Source organism: Phalacrocorax carbo, chromosome 2, assembly GCF_963921805.1.
Source record: "Phalacrocorax carbo chromosome 2, bPhaCar2.1, whole genome shotgun sequence".
Lineage (NCBI taxonomy): Eukaryota > Metazoa > Chordata > Aves > Suliformes > Phalacrocoracidae > Phalacrocorax > Phalacrocorax carbo.
This window is the reverse complement of record NC_087514.1, coordinates 121,767,494-121,787,876: the sequence shown is the minus strand read 5'-3', so window position 1 is coordinate 121,787,876 and position 20,383 is coordinate 121,767,494. Positions and strand designations below refer to the sequence as shown.

General features: G+C 37.0%; 1 protein-coding gene across 2 annotated transcripts in view; it reads right to left on the bottom strand.

Annotated features, from left to right (window-relative positions):
- The window catches only part of SNRK (SNF related kinase), a 45,980-nt gene that overhangs the window by 10,129 nt on the left and 15,468 nt on the right, over positions 1–20,383 (bottom strand). Inside the window, exons 4-7 of one of the 2 annotated variants that reach the window (XM_064444168.1) lie at positions 5,098–5,239; positions 4,668–4,778; positions 2,354–2,566; positions 1,157–1,291 (exon numbers count right to left, since the gene is read on the bottom strand). In XM_064444168.1, the coding sequence (XP_064300238.1) occupies positions 1,157–1,291; positions 2,354–2,566; positions 4,668–4,778; positions 5,098–5,239 (601 nt within the window). The remainder of the gene's footprint in view (positions 1–1,156; positions 1,292–2,353; positions 2,567–4,667; positions 4,779–5,097; positions 5,240–20,383) is intronic. The other variant, XM_064444169.1, reaches the window with a different exon arrangement.

The following is a 20,383-nucleotide window of genomic DNA, read 5'->3' as shown; positions in this document are numbered from 1 at the left end:
GCCTTTAAGGTTTCCTTCCTGAACAATGTCCAGCCTTCCTGGACCCCTTTGCCCTTCAGGAATGCCTCCCAAGGGACTCTGCCAACCAGTCTCCTTAACAGGCCAAAGTCTGCCCTCCAGAGTTCCCAGGGGAGCAGTTCTGCTGACCCCCTTGCTTACTTCTCTTGACAGCCCCCAACTGCCACATCACCCACAAGTCCTTCTCTGTTCCCAAACAACAGGTCCAGTGGGGTGCCTTCCCTACTTGGCTCCCTCACCAGCTGTGTCAAGACAGTTTCCACACACTCCAGGAACCTCCTAGGCAGTTTCCTCTCTGCAGTGTTGTATTTCCAGCAGACATTTGGTAAGTTGAAGTCCTCCACAAGAACAAGGGCTAGCGATTGTGAGACTTCTCCCAGCTGCTTATAGAGTATTTCGTCAGCCTCTTCATCCTGGTTGGGCGGTCTATAGCAGACTTGCACAATGATATCTGCCTTGTTGGCCTTCCCCCCGATGCTTACCCATAAGCACTCAACCCTATCGTCACCATAATTAAGTCCTAGACCATCAAAACACTCCCTAACATACACAGCTACCCCAAATCTATTGCAATATCTTTAAATGGGTGATTGAAACAATTCACCAGTTTTCCTTAGACAACAGGCCTATCAACTGATATTAAAAAGAACATAAGCTACAGCTATTTGCTCTAAGCTTGATTTAGGGGATGTTTGGCCCATTAAAAATCAATGCTAACAACTAAACCGTAACAGCAAATTCAGAGCGATTTCTCATTTTTAACTAATTCCCCATCAACATGTTTATGGATTATGCAACAAAATTTTTTACAGGGACATAACATACACAGTTTGTATGAGGAGCTGAAGGTCAATGAACCTGCCCTTTCTTAGTAGGTGTGAAAACTTACTACTTCAGATACAAACTTCAAATTGATAAGGGATTTTCTGAAAGTGTTAGGAAATGAAAATGTTATTGGTAACTGCTTTCTGAACAGCTTCTGAAGTGCCAACAGCACTTTAAAGACATTTAAAATTTGCAATGAATAAGTATTTTACTTTTTTTAAGGAATCACTTGAGCAATTCAATAATATTCTCATTAAGCCAGGTTAAAAAGAAAAAAAAGAAAAAGAAACCATTTAGATTCCTAAATTCTCACCTGAACTGAGCTTTGATGTTGCTAGGGCTTGCAGATCTGGTCTGAATTTCTTTCTCTTGTTTTTCTCTCAGAATCCTTTCAGCTAGTAAGAAGTAAGTAGCAGTGATGTGATTGTATTTGTTTGTTTCCAATGCCCTACGGAAAATACAAAACATGAAATAAACCATAGATCTATTGTTTTTAGAAAACTGGACATGCATCTCACACCCTTTGCTGTACTTCTCATAGCAGGAAGAGCATATAGTTTTTCATGTTTTCACAAGAATGTCTTGGTTTTATTAAAAATAAAGGGCCAACAAATCTAGTACTTTCACCTATAGTTGGATGAGGGTATCTTTAGAATACCATCCAAAAAAGTAATTCTTCCTTTATTAAACATTCTTTAAATGATAAAATTGTATTTCATTAATGTTATGCACCAATGGTGAGCTTTCCCACTGGCACCATGAAGTGCTAATATCTGTTTATGCAACAACTGGGAGGAAAAACCTTCATTATTGTAGGGCTGTCACATTAAATTTACAGTAAATTTAAGTTCATAAGCCAGTAAGCATCATTCAGACATTCAAAGAGAAAGAATTATACCACTGTTCTGCAGCTAAAACCTTAAGAAGCAAGACTGCTGCCTCCCCCCAACCCCAAACAGTAAGATAGTAACAGTTTTTCCACCTTAAACACAAATAGAAAAAACAATTTTAAGTCTTCATTTGATTTTGGGAATCTTTTAGAAATTTGGGGGTTTTGATCTATTAGAAAAACTACGTAGCTTTCTAGCAAGCTCAATGACTATTTTCCATCACATATCTAAAAGGAATATTTTAAATTAACAAAGATTCAGGTATACTGGAAACACACTAAGGGAAAGATGCTAGAATTTTATCACCTCCAAATATCCATGAGATATGAAGCACAAATAACAGGTTGTATTTCAAAGCAGTTAAGTTTACTCAATATGGCAAACGACCACAGGAATTGAACACTGTTCCAACACATTTTCTTGAAGTTTTTCCTAAGGTTGCATCCTCTTAAGTATTTCTCATCCTAGAATATCCTATCACAGAGCAAGATTGTAGTATTTTGTTTGTTAACTGAATGGCTTGATATTTAAACACTGAAGTACCCAGGTTCTTATGACGTTATTTAATCAAAAATGACAGATGCACAAAACAAACTGCATATAGAAAACTGACAACTTACTCCACTATTGTATCTCGGTCTGCAATATCACCGAGAACCATGCGTTGTATTATACTGTTGTGTTCCTCTTCAGACAGATTTTTATATGACACAAGAGGAATATTGTACTTTGTTGCAGGAGACGGGTCAACTCCTTGGAGCCACGCATGGTTTTCAATCTCTTCCAAAGATGCCCTTCGCTTCGGGTCTCTCTGCAACATCCGCGTAATTAGACTGCAAATAAAAAAATAAATCTAAACAAAGTGCAAAAAGCAGCCATTTTAAGAGTAACAATGGGAAGAAGTTTTCTGCTGTCAGTCCAGCAGACAGACATCCAGTAGATCTTTGGAAGACTCTACAGTAAAACATCTCTACAGAGATGTGATGGGAAAGTATTTATTCTCAAAGGCATTCCAAATATTGCTGAACTAAAACAAACAATGTACTTATTAAAAACTATAAATATCATTAACTCCGCAGTTTTCATTTACCATGCTTAGATTCTTAACCTGATTTTTCTGGTTTTTTTTTAATAGGTCTTACAGTGCAACTGTGACAGATTGCCTACAGGCTGGTCTGTAAAATAACAGAAATATAATTTTTTATTATTGCTGCTGTCAACAAGAATATGGAATGACAAGATAAGTAGAAATATTTTATTCTGAAATAGCTATGAGACATTTGATTCTTCAGTATCCCCGAAAGAACAGCGATCTGTTCTATCCATAGAGAAAAAGAACCAAAACAAAGCACTATCTGGGATGATGAAGTGACAAATCTACTAATGGGTTGATACTGAGTGTTTACAAGTGCTGGGAAGGAAGTACATAAATTCCCCAAATAAAGAGAGAAAGATTACTTGATTAGCACAGCACATCTCTGTTCACTTACTATATGTGAAAAATTCTTGGGGGAGGTATTTTTGGCTTGCACAACAAACAGAACATGAATATAGAGTTTTGGAGCCATGGTTTCAATGAAATTTTATTGCTCCAACATGTGGAATGTAAGTTCTGTGGTTCTCGTCCAATGCTTTTTATTGCACTAACTATATGCCATGTAACTTCAAACTGCAAAGCCACACAAAGGTAATCACAATTTTTTTTTTAAAGTGTGAGATGATGTATGTTATTAAAAATGGAGTTTAATTCAAACTTCTTGAAACTCTACTGAAAAAAAAAGAATGCCACAGATATATATTTAGTAACTGTGGTCTCTGCCTTTACCAAAAGGAAAGGTGGGGTGAGACATGAGAGCCTTGTTTTGCTTTGCTTTTGTTAATATTATGACAGAAAGGGAACAAACTATATACTTCATTTCACTTTTTTTAAACTACACCTGTAGTAAAACCACGCGAATGTACTACATGTGCCTCCTACTTTAAGCTTGCTTATGCATCCCAAGCCACCAAGAATCCTTTAATTCCAAGCATAAAGTTTAAACATTCCCAGAGTCTCTTCCCTAAGAAAACCTAACCTACAGAGGACTTGGGTAACTGATCATACATCGTTGACACATTGCGTAGATAAAGCAGATCTACTTGGGCATTTAAGCAAATTAGCATTAGCCAACATGTTAAGCAAAAGGCTGCAAAAAAGTTTCCTGGCCTCAGCACAGCATGCGGCATGTCAAGAGATTTGCTCGATAGAGTTCACTGATAAGAGGTCTCTTAAACCTCTTCCTGTACACAAAGCTCTTCAAACTGTTGAGAGCACTGAGAGCAGCTTTTCCATGTTACTGGAAATGCTAGACACTAATGACAAGACAAAAACCAGCTATGGTATCATGTTATGCATTAGATTCCTGGACCACACAGATGACAGGTGAAGAGAGGAACAGTCATTATGACCACAGCTGTAACAAATTTCATTCTGTGTCAAATAACATAATCCTAGATGCTGCTCTAGTTTTTTGATTGGACCAAATGCAGTTTTCAAGCATTAACTAAGGCATCTGGAATTTCACATTGAAAATGAAAAGAAACTCAATTGCAGAGTCAAGAACCCAGCCAAACATTGCAAAATAGTCTAAGTGATGCAACTGGGATATATATTAAAAGAACTGAAGAGGTCATTAACCAATAGGGAAATATTTCAAATATTGGAACATATCAAAAAATAAAAAAAGCTGCAGTGAACACTGCAGAAAAACACCACATCCAAATGAGTCATGATTCCCAAGTGGCATGTGGTATTTGCAGACAGAATATTTTTCTCCCTTGATTGCCTAGAATGTTGCTTTGGAGTTACAATTTCAGGAGATAAGCAAAACTTGCTGTGATATCCTTGGGTTTTAACAACTTGTATTTTGAACAGAAGCCTGTAGGAATCATTACCTTTTTAAAACAATATTCTCAGCAACACCTTGTAATTTATCCAGCAAGAGTGGTGGCCAAAGCCCGTCAGTGGTGAGCAGTTCCTTCAACCATTTATAAAATGTGTGATAACTGAGACACATAAAAGATACATTGTGTAAAATGAAAATGAAGCATCACACAAGTGTGGTACAAACCCACTGGCAAAAAATATAATTGGATTAACCTTCATTAAGAAGCAACACAAAGAATAAAAAAATGCAATACCAGTGCCCAAAAAACTACTCAATCAATGTGAAGAAATACTAACAAATAAGCAAAGCAGTAGGCATAGTATCTTACTAACAGGCAAGGAACATTCCACATGCTGATAATATGGCATGGAGAACTCCCAAAGGTAACAAGCATCCACTTCTTTGAATGCTTCCAAGTTCTGTAGTACTGTACTTACTCTTTACATTCTTTGGACACATGAGGTGGCACTGTGTATTTGCAGTCCATTATCATAGTCAGAGTTTCACTGTCATTTGCTTCTTGAAACGGTGGTTGTCCGCAAACCAACATGAAGAGGATGACCCCCAAACTCCATATATCTGTAAATATATAGTACATATTTTAAAATAACTGTAGAGAAAACAGACATAATTGCCATCAAAACTGAAATATTGTTGAGATGCATACAGGGGTGATTACTGCACTCTTGATTATGAGCATTACTTATGGAATTTGCAATTCCACTGAAGTACAAAATATAGTAGCTCCACTGTTTGACAGCTTCTGTAGTTTTAGAGGGGAAAAAAATTATCAGAATTCATGACTTCAAGGATGCATAACAGTCTGAGATGCAAAACAACTTTGACAGGGAAGTGTTAGATAAAGCTGAAGATAAGCTGGTCATTCAGAAGGCAAGAATTCATTACCCTTTTCTTCATAGGTAGGCACAGAATATTAGAAGAGATTTGTATTCAAAGCATGCTCCTTTTTGAAGGACTAGCACAAACCATTCTCAGTATTGTTTACATGTTAGTCTATGAAGTAAGAAGTTACAAATAAACTCATTTATTTCAATGAGACTGAACTAGACATTTTTCCTTCAGTAGTGTTGCTGTAAAGAATTCTTTGCTACTTGCAATGGTAAATAATAAATTAAATCATTTAGGTAAAACTCCCTTCTTACACCAATCATATTACAATGTGTGGGGTGGTTTGTTTTTTTGCTAAATATCCATCAAACATAACATAATGAACAGTAACCTCTATTACTTGTAGAGTTCTTGTCTTCTTGTTTCCTTCCAATTCCTTCTTGTGTAAAAAAAAACACATTTAACAACTGTCTTGTTCCCCAGTGAAACTACATACCAAGAGATGAAAAAGAAGCATTTCTGGCCTCGAAGCCATTTATTAGTTGGTTTCTACTTACTGTAAAAGCTAATATGTAGTTCAAATCTTTATTAAGAGTTTGCCTAGAAGAAAATATTTCACAAGTCTCACTGCACTCAATATAAGAAGTTTAAATGTTGAGAAATACACCATATCATACAAAACCCCAAATAAATAGCTCCAATATATGCCTAGAGAAAAGGCCACGCTCTTAAACTTCAGCTACAACTCCATGCTCTGGAAATTTCAAAGGCATTTTTAGGTCTTACACCCTACCATTTCACAGATCTGTACCCAGTAAAACCAAACAAACAGCTGAAGTGATAGAAATGAACAGGCAGAAGCCTCCTGAGGTCAGCAGGGAGAGCAGCTGGCAGTGGCCTAGGAAGCAGAGCACACCAGCTCTGTCCTCAAAGAGCTTGCTGGAGGGAACCGCACTAAGTTACCTCTCCCAAGTGCATCTTGCTTTCTGTGGCCTACTCAAAATACTTGACATGCATTTAACACTGGGAGATAGCTAGAATTTTATTTAATAATGTAAATCACACACATTCATCCCTAGAACAATTACTCATTTTGCTAGTTATAACCCATTCTTCATATGGTTTAGCTGACAGAGGAAGAGAAACACTACATGGTAATTTTCTCTAGAGCTCTAATTCATAGTAAGTGTATGCTATTATCTCAGACAATTATTTGATTTCTGTATGCTAAATAGGGCCTCGATCCTGTAAGGTACTGAGCATTTTGAGGCTGGTACACCATATCATGCATACCTGCAAATTCAACATGACTGTTCACAAGCTTAAGATTCAATAAATGCTTTAATATTTCGACAGCCTGATGCCAGAAAGCTGAGTGTCTGGAACACAGGATTTTAAAAAGGCTCACATCACAGAAAGGTAGTTTCACCTAAGAGGTACACCCTTAATTTTGTAAAGCTACTTATGCTTTTTTCACTGTTCAGTTTGGAAGAGGCTAAAGAGTTTTGGTGCATTATTTAACTCCCACCACCCAACAGATCACAAGAACTCGTTTTTTGCAAGCACAAAACACACATGAATTTACTCACATCTATGAACAGCCATCTTTTGGCTATCGATGTCCTTCCTAGATTTTTAACTTTGCCTAAAATTTATTTTGGGAAACGATCTATCCTAGTATTCTGTTCGATACTCTCCCCACAATAAAACAGAACAGAATGCTTCACGTCTCCTTTCAGCATGAAGTATTTTAGAAGAATCCACAGGGTATTCATAATTATAGACAAATTACATTTGCTGTAATAAAGCAATATACATTGGCTAAACTTAAGCCAGGAGAAAAATATTGGGGAGGGGAGCAATATAATTAAACTGTAAGTTAAAAGTAAGCATATAAAAAGTTTAGACAGAAGGAAAAACACGATATTCTAAGAAATCAAGCTTAAAACAATGAGTCCTGAGAAAAGGACAGCAGTCACAGTAAGACAACAATTAAGTTCCATGAAATCATCATACACAGGAAACCCTAGCAGACCTTGAAGTTTCAACTGCACTGAGTAGATACTGAACATCCTTAAGTATTTTCTTTTAGAAGGTAGTCTCCTAATCAGTCTTATATTTTACACACATGGCTTCTTTTCTTGGATACACATACACTTTTCTATATTTCAGTTTGGAAGGACTTGTGATGACAGATACTGTTTTAGTTTTCCAAAAGTTTAGATGAATATGCACGTACATTCACTTTATAAAAATAAAAACCTTTTCAGAAGCAGAATCCAGCTGATCCTCTAAATGCAAAACAACTATGTTTTTCTATAACGCAGTGTCCAGTTAGATATCAACCCATATGTTTTGACAAATAAAACAGTAGTTACTGATTAGCCAGCACATAAGAGAATTTTGTATATTTTTCTGTCACTAGTTACTATATTTTCCACTCCATATCCACAGGTCTTTCCAGATATAAGATGCAAATGGTGAAGTGAAACAATTTTTTCTTTATATAAAACTGCATGAAAAATAGAATACAAACTCTTGTTAATATGCACTGAACTGCTACTGTATTTCATTGTATCATGCACTTTGTGTTACTAAACAGGTATCATGTATGCAGAAAGTTTTGTTAGAAACTAAAAATGGTGCTTAAAGATCTTTTGACCTTGTGGTATAATCCAGATATTCTTACGCTCTCAGCGAGCAACACTAGGGAGGCAAGAAGTACACTTTATCTCCTTCTTACATACTGCATGCAAAGCTTACCGTTATATTATTCTGACAAATGTGCGTTTTGTTAGCCTGACAGCATAGCAGACGCTTACTCTGATGTGGCCAAGAAGCAACACTGGTCAGAAACAATTACATGGCTTTTATTCTCACTGTATTTTTATAGGTGTGGCTGAAGAACAATTTCATTGCATCTGCAGTCATGGCTACTACAGTGACTCAGCTCAGGGCATCAAGGACACAGCTGAGCAGCCTAAGCAGACTTAAAAGTATACTAATAACTAGGAAGCAAGAAAATAGTGTGCCTGAGTAAGTCTAACCTACATCTGGAGACTGAAAACAAAAAAATCCCTGGAAGACTTAGTGCAGACCTTATCATGTCATATGACAGATGTCACCTTGGCATCATCTTCACAAGCCCTCATCAAGGGCCAAGGATCATATTATAGAATTAGAGACAAGTGTTTGGATGTATGTAGGTGCACTAAGAGGACATGTTCAAGGGTTCTGTCTTGTCCCTTCATGTGCAGACAGGGGTTGCTCCCTAATCTGTTCTCTGTGCCATTGTTTAAATAGACCCAATCACTTGTTTGCAACCCCACATGCAACTAAAACAAACCAACCAACCTGATGAATGATGCAACATCTTTAAGGTGGCTCGCTCTCTCTGATCAACTGCAAGTTGCCACTTTATTAAAGGTAAAGGTACAATGGAAAGTGTACATGTTGCTACAGCTAACCAAGTTAAAACTCACTTTTTTTGTGCTGCCGCCCCTCCCACCCCCTCAAAGTAACAAAGCTTACTTAGTGAATCTTTCAGCAGATTTTGTCCTACGTACAAGAGAATCAACCGTACAGATCTTGTGATCACAGGTGTTTGCAGAAGTTTTTGATGCTTTTTTTTTTTTTTTACTGGAAAAGTAGTGTGATGGCCAAGCTCAGAGCTGCTACATTTTGCCATCCAGTATTTCAGGCAACAATCTATGGGTGTTTGCATAAAAAAAAGGAGGATAGGAACACTTACTGAATCACAGTAATTAGGAGGGGTGTTGCCAGCAGGTCAAAGAAGGTGATCCTTCCCCTCTACTCGGCACTGGTGACACCCCACCTGGGGTTCTGTGTCCAGTTCTGGGCTCCCCAGTACAAGAGAAATGGGCCTACTGGAGAGAGTCCAATGAAGGGCCATGAGTATTGTTAAGGGACTGGAGCATCCCTCCTATGAGGAATGGCTGAGAGAGCTGGGACTGTTCAGCCTAGAGAAGAGAAGGCTTGGAGGGATCTTACCAACGTATATAAATACCTGAAGGGAGGGTGCAAAGATTACAAAGTCAGTCTCTTTCCAGTGGTGCCCGGTGACAAGCCCAGAGTTAATGGGCACACACTGAAACAGAGGAGGTTACCCCTGAACATCAGGAACCACTTTTTCAGTGTGAGGGTGACCGAGCACTAGCACAGGTTGCCCAGGGAAGTTGTGGAGTTTCCATCACTTCATTGGAGATATTCAAAAGTTGTCTGGATGTAGTCCTGGACAACTGACTCTAGGTGCTCCTGCTTGATCAGTGGGATTGTACCAGATGACCTTCACAGATACCTCACTGGAGTATCCAGCAGCAACAGGAAAACTACACTTCCTTTTGCCCATCAGAAGCAGCATATTGTAGGTGTTTGAGAAAACGAAAGCATTACACAGCACAGTAAGAACTAAAATAACATTGATAGTGTGAACACACAGAACTTGAATGCTCCATTTAAACCAGAACAAGGCTGTCTCAACTTGGCTATAAGACACAACAATCGTCAGACCAAACACAGTGTGAAAGAAGTGGTAAAAAAAAGCTGACAGAAAACAGGAACCACTAAATAAAATTTTCAAAGTAAATTCATTTGAAATATACAAGTGCTGCAAGAACAATGGAAAAAATGGAACTATATAGAAGTGGATTATTCACTGGTATTTCAAACTACCACAGTTATTCAGTCAACAACTGCATGCAATCATAACAAAATAAGAACAGTAACAACAGTATCTTGCTCTTCCCAACCTACCACAAAAATTTCACATTGGCACTTTTTCTAAGACACACACAACGCTGGATGAAATTTAAAAAATAGGATTTTAATTGCAGAGAGATCTGCCAGTAAAGTTTCCAGGAAAACAGGAACTCCTGTGAGTTCTGCATTATGAAGTTTTTATTTTGCATGTTTTGAATGCCACTTATAGCTTGACATAGGTAACACCACCAAAAAGCAGAAATCTCCTTTTTGTAAAAAACATCTAAAAACTTAAGGGTTAAAAGTCTTATTTGTAAATATTTCTTCTAAATTTAAATAGGTGGCCTACACTCTCAGCACACAAGTAAGTTTAAACATGTTGCCTTGTTAGCCTTCAGAGTAACTCTAAATCCAATGTTTAGAATCTGAAATATTCAAAGCAGATATTCCAAAAGAATTAGTTAATACCTACATATCATTTTGAAGATTTAGAAGATCAACAGTTAAATGACTATACAGTACATCTAGAAGAAATGCTAATGTTTGTAACTGATTTATTAGTTTTAAGCCATTCTATACATGCAAAAAATCAGTCCTGTATCTGCACTTTCCACTTTTCTCTACTGGTGATCCATAGCTGCATATTTTTCAGTCAAATGCAGAAAATATACTGCAAAAAAAAGACTGAAAGAAATTAAAATGCTTTCTCTTCAATGATACAATTTTTGTTCACTCATTTAATGTAATAACCACACTAGAGTTGGGAAAATTCTTGGTTTCCAAAACAGCGCCATCTAGCCGAGAGGGGCAAAATGCAAGGTCTTTAAGCAACAGCTGTCTAAGAAATCAGTAAAGGAGAACCAGAGATTATTTTATTATAGTGCTTATTTACCAAATTTTAGTATTTCCCCAAACAATACACAAAGCCACGCACAGGACTGTTCATTACCATACTGTTTTGTGTTGCCATAATCAGCACTGCTCTATTATTATTTCCTATTAATAAAGCAAAAACTCATCTGTCCTCTGGATCCCAAGGAACCTACGGAAGACGGAGACGGTGTGCACTCAACTGATCAAGTGCTTTGATCAACACTTGGTCAGTACACGCTGCCCATTCCTGTGCTGCGTCCTGCTGTTGCTGATTTCTCGTCACATGCTAGGTACAGCAAAGGGGGAATAACTGCTTCTGCTGGGGAGACCACTTCCACCAGCAGAGCAGACAATGGCACCTTGACCTTTCGTTTCTAAATCCCAAAGAGTGTTCCTACCCTATTACAAAAGGGGGTTTCACTCAGAGTGAAAGCCTCAGTCAAGATCTAGTGATCTGATTTGGTCAAAAGTGTCAACTTTGACAAAACAGTTGTGCAAGCAGATTAGAAAGATACTGGAGCAGCAGTGAAATAAGAACCTGACATCTCATCAAAGCAAGGCTTCTAGAAAGAAGTAGCATCTCTTATTAGACCAGCTAATAACTGGGCAAAGGGGGAGGAAAAATAACTCAAGGTTTAAAGGAATAGAAGTTTTTCTTTAGATCGCCATCACTTGTGAAAACACACTTTTTAGTGAAGGCAGACCAAATAGTATGTTCTTAATTTGATATACCTTATGTCAACTCTTGGGATAAATCCTAGCTGAGACAGCTTCCTGCTTTCACACATTATTAGAAGCTGTAGTTATACATTTAAAAGTACAGACATCATCTATTTACTTTTTTACCCATTCATTGAATGGCACTGGTTCAACTAAGGGTTGCACAAGCACCAAAGTCTAAAATAACCGAAACAAAAACACACAAAGGAGAGTGCAGAACTGTATAGACAGGATCTGAATGTAGAGCAAGAGTGCTTTTTCGAGACTTGTTAAAGGGGCTGCACCATTTTAAAAAATCTCACCTGCAGTGCAATGCAAATAGTTTGACATGCAGTGTACACAGTAAAGAACTCTGCAGATCTGCCTATCCTCCACCTTCACACCCCTGGCATATCATTTTAAGATAATATTAGCTGTCATGCTATGTTAATGCTCAAAAAACCCAATCAGGTTTTAGACAAAACCTTTAGATGTAATAAATTTAATATCGGATAGTTTAACCAGATAAAGGAGGTTTTGTAAGCAAAAGTCCTTGCTTGGGGCCAATGAGTCAGCATACATTCACAGATATAGTCCCTTATCACAGCTCAGAACTCAGGTGCCAATTCTAGATTTGAGACTCTTAACTGAAGGAACACAGGGAAGAGAAGGGTTAGAGACACATTTTTAGAAGAGCGGGTTTAAACAAGAATTTATTTTTCACAATTTCAACAATTTTTTTACTACTCTTAGTAATAAGCAGTTAAAGGCTTTATCAAAACTGTTTACTTCTCCCCTCCAAGGGTCATCTAATTTGCTCTCTGCAGAAAGTTGATGGGAAAGCAGAATTTAGGCCTGACATACTGCATGCATGTAGCACACTTATAACGTGTAAAACTTCAAATAAGTATAGTGATGGAAGGCACACTTGTACACTACAGTGGCCAAAATCAAGGTCTCTTTCAAAAGCACAGTGACGATCTCAAGATGCAATTTAGCCTTTAAATTTGGTGCTAGTAACTTGAAACTGCCATTGCTGTAAGAATAAAATAAGAGAGATTAGAACTTTTAAAAAGCACTAGCTAGCTAGCTGCAATAGAGAATATTTTATTGCTTTTAAAGCCATTAAATAACGTTGATCAGGAAAGGACCCTTCAAGCAGGATTCCCAGAACCATGACAACCAGGGCTGTGTGTACGCAACTTCCTTACATAACATGAAGTCCCTGCCATAGAAACCAAACAACGTCATTAGCTGTCTATGTTATGCCTGTTTTAAAGACAGGGCAGTCAAACATCTGTTATGTTCAAGTTTGTACATGGAACAAAGGATATCCATATTCATCTGCTTAACCACTGAGCTGGGGTTTACCATTTCATTAGCTGTTTACTGCTTTCTGAAGTTCCCGATTTACTCCTAAAGTAAGCACCTCAGCTTTCAGAAAGTTACAGTTTATATGACACAGGGGATCCTTACAGTGTAAGATCTGCTCAAATTTCTACCATTCCTCAGAAGTCAGACTACTTGTCACACTTTATATATGCTATGTGAATTTGTGATTTTAAGCAGCTAAAAATCCATACTAATTTTGGAATAGGCACGTTTGCATTTAACCACATAAAGTAATTTGAGTCCATTTAATAAAAGTTGCTTGTTTCAGACCTTTATGGGAAAAATATTTTTTCCTCCTAACTTAAACGTAGAACTGCTTAGCAGTTTACACAGTATATATTGCTCAGTGGATAAGACAGATCTTTCTACAGAAAGTCTGCTTCTTCAGAAGTGATTTGTAATACTGAGTAAATTTAGTCAGGTTTTACACATTTCTCATTGGAATGTTTACTATAACAGATGAACACAATGGTTATCTTCCACTAGAAGCCACTTAAGCAAAAAAACCCAAATCAACTTTTATGGAGATGACAGAAATGTTTATTCTGCTACTGCAAAGGTATCAACAGACTAGATAAATGAAGGATGGAAACGGACCCCGATTTCCAGCATCATGGGCAATTACTCTAACCATTATCGTAAGACATTAAAGAGAATGTCGTCACCACTGCTGCTACAACCTCTTCAGAGCAGATTTGTGGAAGAAAGCCAAATCCATAGAAAGCTGTTGAAGACAAGCCTTGAAGGAGACTCAACACATTAGCACTTCAATATCAAGTTCTTCTATGTGGATCTAAATATGAAAATCTAACGTAAAGATCATCAGCATCTCTGCCCTCTGGGCATGTTCAGGGCTAGGCAGCAACTGGGCAGTATCTGAAGACTGCTGTTTTGAACTTGAACACAAAACCCCATCATGAACTACTTTACTTGGATTGGAATTTAGGGGTGGAACCTTAATCAAGCTCAGGAGTAGGTACAGGCTAACCGTGGCAAGCATGCTTGCTACAAGTTGAAATTTAAGATCTTGTTCACAGCATAGTCTAATTTATGGCATAGCTTCACATAATTGTCTGAAAAGCCAAAACACAGTTTCAGAGTAAAAATTCATTTGACAAGTCAAACACTGCAGAAAATGAGGATTCTATTAAAAACAGTGATGAAAAATTACATACTACAGTATAAAAGGATAAAAGCTGGTATCATACTACTGAATTGTTTGAACAGTGCCTGCTATATTGTTGATATACTTGTGCTTCAAAAGGAGAATAAGAAAAAAGTATTTTTAACCCTGTATAAGCTAAGAAGCTTTAAAAAGTTGTACCCCTTGTATAGAAAGTCAGTAGCAAGATAGCATAGAATAATTTTGTGTTAACAATTTCGGCATTTCTGTGCTTTGCAAGTATTTTTACACTACCGTGTGCCGACTGGTAGCAAATGTGGAAGATGCTCAAACTGGACCACTTTTAAAGTTTGAAGAGTATGGGTAAAGAACAAAGATTATTTTTTTTTTTAAGATACTCAATTTTTAGTTGATTGAACTATTCTTCCATTCCTTACCTTTTCATGAAAAAGGCTTTGAACAAACTTGTGTACTGACCTCTCTAGTTTTTAGAGATGCCACCGCCTGTCAATTCAGCTTTTTTTTTTGGGGGGTGGGTGTCTTTGTAAAATGGGATTTATTTTTCCCTTGCAGAAGGCTGAGGAAGAGATCATCCATAATCAGTGCTAACATTTTTAAAACTAACAGGCAGAACTGGCTATTCTCCTTGCTTTAAAGCACTACAAAGCCAATTAAAATTACTACTAGAACACATAGCAGAAAAGAGAATTAAAGTCTTTTCCTGCACCATCCCTCCAAAAAAGAGCATAAATAGCAAATGGCATTTAGAAAATTATTTTCATAATTAGCTTATCTATCTGATGAAACAGTCTCCTCTATATATGTTATTTTATTTGACTAAGACATGATCATCAGTAACTAGTCTTATGTTTGGAAGAGATTCTTGTTTTTATTCTATCTGGCAACTAGTACTTATTTTTCCCTGAAGACAATAGCATGTGTTTTGGTGGTTGCATAAAACTATTAAAATACAGACAAATAGCTGTTCTTTATTTTTTAGTAACCACTGCATCTCAAATTTCAGTTAAGGATATTTTAACAAAAAACACCACCATTGAAAGGTCTTGCTGAACACATGCCACTGCCTTTATTCCAAAATAGTCTGTTTTACTCTGATTCATCAATCCTGCATTTAGAAACGCATTCTTTCTCTTTTGGTTTCTGTTGCTTAGCCACATTTCAGAAGTTACTGAATCCACGTTAAAAACACAAACAAACCCAGCATTTTCTGCATGAACTGACTTTCCAGTACTACTACTCCAGAAAATAATTAGACAGGATAAAACCCAATATTACTTAGTTAAACGTAGAAGGAAGTTTTTTTCTCTATAAAACTTGTTTTCAAAATCATTGGACATGTCCAAGTCTATACAGCACATACAACTTGTATACACGTTTCACTGCAATGTTTTTGTCTTTTTTTATATCTATAAATACTAAAGACAGTTTAAGAAATTTTTCCATATTTTCTGATCAACTGTCTTTTCCTAAATGATTTAGCTGTCAAATGTATTTGTCCTTTATAAAAACTAACATCTTAGTACAGCTTTACACAAGTGCAAAACTTAGTTATAAACCAGATGCTCAAGTAGTATACCATTGCTTTAGGTCCCACCAGATCTGTGTTGCCAAATTAGTCAGCCATAGGCTGAACATAAGTAATCTGAATATTTGCTTGCAAGATACATGAAATGAAGCTCCCTGGTTGTGGAGATGTATTTATCATAATGAAACCTTGCTCCACAACAGCAGTTTGAAACATTATGAAAGCAGTTCTCCCATGAACACTGCAAGATGACTAAGAAACATCCCTATACTTAAGTTACAGTTTAGCTGATATTGTAGTAACTGAACACTATCTTGACAGCTTTTCCTCTGTCGTTTATAAATTATTCTTTGCTTTGCCCAGCAGTTTACTGATGAATGCATTAAAACTTTTGCATAAAGTAATACAGAATGCAACATAAAATATACTTCATAAATATTAGCCAGCACAGATTTACTGAGGAGTCGTCGGGATCACAGACTCCCACCCTTCATTACAGCCTTGTCACATCACAACTTCACTTCTGAATACAAGGCTCCGATACCTGTAGCATAATACCCTCAATTTGAGACATTAAAAGTACCTTCTTGTCACCCAAGTAATTCGATGGGGGCGGGGGGGGGGGGGGGGGGGAGCAGAATCAAAGGATAGCGTACTACATAAAAATTGGACTCCCCTTTCATTAAAAATAATTTTTACTACCTGCATACAAACTGCCACAGAACTTAAAAATATATTCTTTGTTAACATGACATGACTATCCTCAAGACCGAAACCTTCTAAAGTATTCTACAACTAATTCCTTAAGTTTTCCCCCTTCTAAAAAGTATAAAAAGCTAATTTTTTATTTTTTTTTCCAAAGTTGACTCAGTATTTTCAGCAGTGTGAGGGTACACAGCACAGCAGAGAGAAGGCAGAAAAGCGTGGCCACTAACACGAGTACCCAGGAGGAGAAACCAGCACTGAAATACACAAGGTACTCACAGCAATGCCTTCTGTTTTGCTTCAAAAAGTATTTGAAGCTGGAAAAGTAGAGCACACAATTCTCCTAAAAATGCACTGGCAATGATACTTGAATTTCAGTCAAATGAGTTTCTCTCACACAGAAGGTGAAGTGAGCTAGGCCAAGCTGATCTAACCTAAACTTGCTAACAGAAAAGAGGGATAGGTCCCACCACCTTCCCCCAGATCTCTAGTCAAAGCTGCATGCTCTCTTCACTTCCTTCGCACCAGCTCTTCCACTCAGTGCTAAAGGAGCAAACAGTTCTGCTAACATGGCCAAAGTTAAGCCTGCAGAAAAGTTATCAGCTAACTTGACTGAAAAATGTTAAAATCAGTTCATCGAGTGGTCAGCCATGCAAAAGGGTGCAGCACATGAGAATGGGTAGCTCTGCACTGACACAAGCAAAACGGAAGGGCCTCTTACGCTGGAAGCAGCTGAGTATTGCACTCTTTCAGCTTTCTGCACACTTACACTTTCAAGCTCATTCTGTAATACATTTAACTATAACTCTTCTAAAGTGTTGCAATACAACATTGAAGAGGGAGATTTTCAAAACAAAACAGTCAGTGGAAAGCTTTTGTAGGAATTTTTGCTTTTCATTTCTGTCAAATTTGGCTGTAATCTGATTTTGAGCATACTGAAACTCCAGAACACCGTCCGGTATGCTAAATGATTCAACACCATATATGGTTTGCAAGTATCTTATCAGTTGTGGTTTGGGTGGTGTTTTTTTTTGTTGTTAAACTGAAGTCTGTCAAATCTTATATTCAGCGTTTTTGTAATGTAAAAGGTTACCGTACATACCCACTGGCCATTATGCTTATATTAGTAATTCATTTTGTGAATATAGTGCTATACACAACCAGAAACATGAAAACTGGCTCCACACAGGCCAGATTGGGTCATCAGGGATACTTAGCTATGCTCAAGGACCAGGTAAACGTGGCTGAAGCTTTGAAAGCCCCCACACACTACAGCAATACTATATGCAAGTAAGAAGCCCAGCAAATGCTTGATGCAAACACAAAACAACGTGGGATCATTCCAACAGACACAAAATAGGTATAAAAGCATTATCATCTTCTCAGGAACGGGAAAGGTATGCATGACAAATCCTGTTTCCTTTAATAATCAAAAATATATGACTAGATAATGAATACATACATCCGTTACTATCTTACCATATTGTCAGAAGATATGCAGGTTCAAGTTGTGCAAGAAAGCCAACATCTAACTACTAAACTAATGAATGTTATTCAAGTGACTGTCCTCTGCAACTTCGAAGGCAGCAAGCTGGATTTGGACTACAAACTGCCAGTTGAATATCCCTGAGCTACAGTCACCATGATATTCTTATTAGTCATGTTTATGAGGAACATCTTGCCACCATTCTCTTGGTGTTCCTGTGACAACAGGCTACAAGGCTAAATTGTGATGATACCTACAATGTTATTTGTGCATTACAGTACCCTTTTAGAGGCCTGTGTTAAATAGACAATCCCAATCTTAAAATCTTACTCTGTCCATGTCTCATCCCCAGAAGGATGAATTTACTTTTCAAATGATTCCATGCACCTACGAAATCACATACAGAATACCCAACTACAATAATAAAAACCTATCAGAAGTGTCACTGTCTTCCAGAATTACTGTAGCCTACACAGCACTTAATGCTTTGTAGAGATGCCAAGCAGTTAAAATAGAACTTGCTCTCCTCTGAAAGAATCAACTAATCTGAAGAACTGTAATTAAGCTTCATCACCTAGGAAAGAGGCAATTTCTATTTATTCAATGATCCAATCTCTGTTGATGCTGGTAGAGCAAAGGGAAAGGTATTACTAGAAGCATGCTTTATTCTTTCTCATCTGTAGTTATCCACTTTTCAATACTGCTGCAGTTTATCTATTATACCACTGCTCTAAACAGAACTCTGTCTGATCTAAAATAACATGTCCATTTGATTTACAAAATGAACTTTATGTGCAACAACAGCCCTCTCACTTTCCTGTGACTAGAACAAATTTTAATTAAGTGTGAAAAAAACATGGAAGCTACAAGCAACAGAACTTCTCATTATTTAACTCAGCTTTTTGAAAAGGCCTGGGAACATATGATCATTGCTTAATATTCCTCTTGCATCATTTTAACTACAGCCTTAAACACAAAAGGAAATGAGACGCCTAAACTAACTAGTCTTTTTTTTAAAGAGTGAAAACTTTTAAGTAGCATCACAAAGGAGAGATTAATCCCTAAACTAGCTGAAACAGTTACCTTTCCATAAAGCAAGCTTCTCCATGATATTTATTAAGCATATAATTTAATATAAGACTTGCCCTGAATATTTCTGCTCTTTGTAGCAAAAAAATATAAAGTCTTTTCCTTTATATACTCACTCTAATATTATTTATAAGACATCAGAAAAGCCATGTTTGTGGCAAAGGTCTTTGACAAAGAAACCCATCATATATCTTGATCAATTATCCTTACAATAATTTTTGCTAATATAACAACAATTTTGGAAAAATGAAAACAGGTGTGGCGGTTTTAAAATATTATCATGGATTCAAATGTACCTTAACATGCACCAAGTATAAGCAGGGCAATTCTTTTTAATTTGTCATTTTAGTAAATCAAGTTGGTTTTTAAGCAGATGCTCACAAAGGGGCAGGACCATGTAGTTGCACTGGAGAAAGTATGACCTCCTTTCTCATAAGCAATTAGCTTTTACATTGGTTCAGGTACAGTGTAATTTTATCCTAACTGGCAAAAAACCTTGCCATTGTCAGTCATTATTCTTGCAATATTAATAGCCCTAGCTGGCCAATAGCTGAAGGAGTTCACAGCATTTCACCAGTATTTCAGGCTATATATATAACCTTGACATTACTAGCATCAAAAGGCAACTGATGTAGTATCTCTTCTTTTGGAAATGTCTACCTCCCAATTTACACATACTTCTAGTCCACAAGTACGACCTCATCTTAGTATGAAAGTTTATCTTTAAAGGTTAAAAAAGGTTTGCACAAGCTGATTCCTCAGTTGCATAATTACATGGTTAGTGATAAATTTAGTAAACATACATTCTTTTAAGATTCCACATTTAAGAGTCCATTTGGGGAAATGGGGAAGGAGATCTTTAAAGCCCTAATTTTTTTTTCCATAATCTTTGCTTTTAAAATACACAAATAAGCCATATTTAGAGACCTTACATAGAGTATCTTACCTTTTACCCACAGTTAGAAATGGAAAATCCAGACACTTCAAGGTCTAATTGGCCATTCACAGTAAATTGATATTTTTTATTCTGTAATTACTGTACTGATGGTACTTTAGAGATTTTGTAGGGCATCACAAAGTGATGAAAACTGTGCCACTAAAAAAGTTAGAATACAAGCACTGCAATCTGTCAGTTAGCATAGAAGTCCTAGTACCCAGTAACTGAGACAGTATACTGGGGAATAAGTAAGCAAAAACTAACTACTGATGTGTATTTACATATTCTCAGAAATACAACTTAGC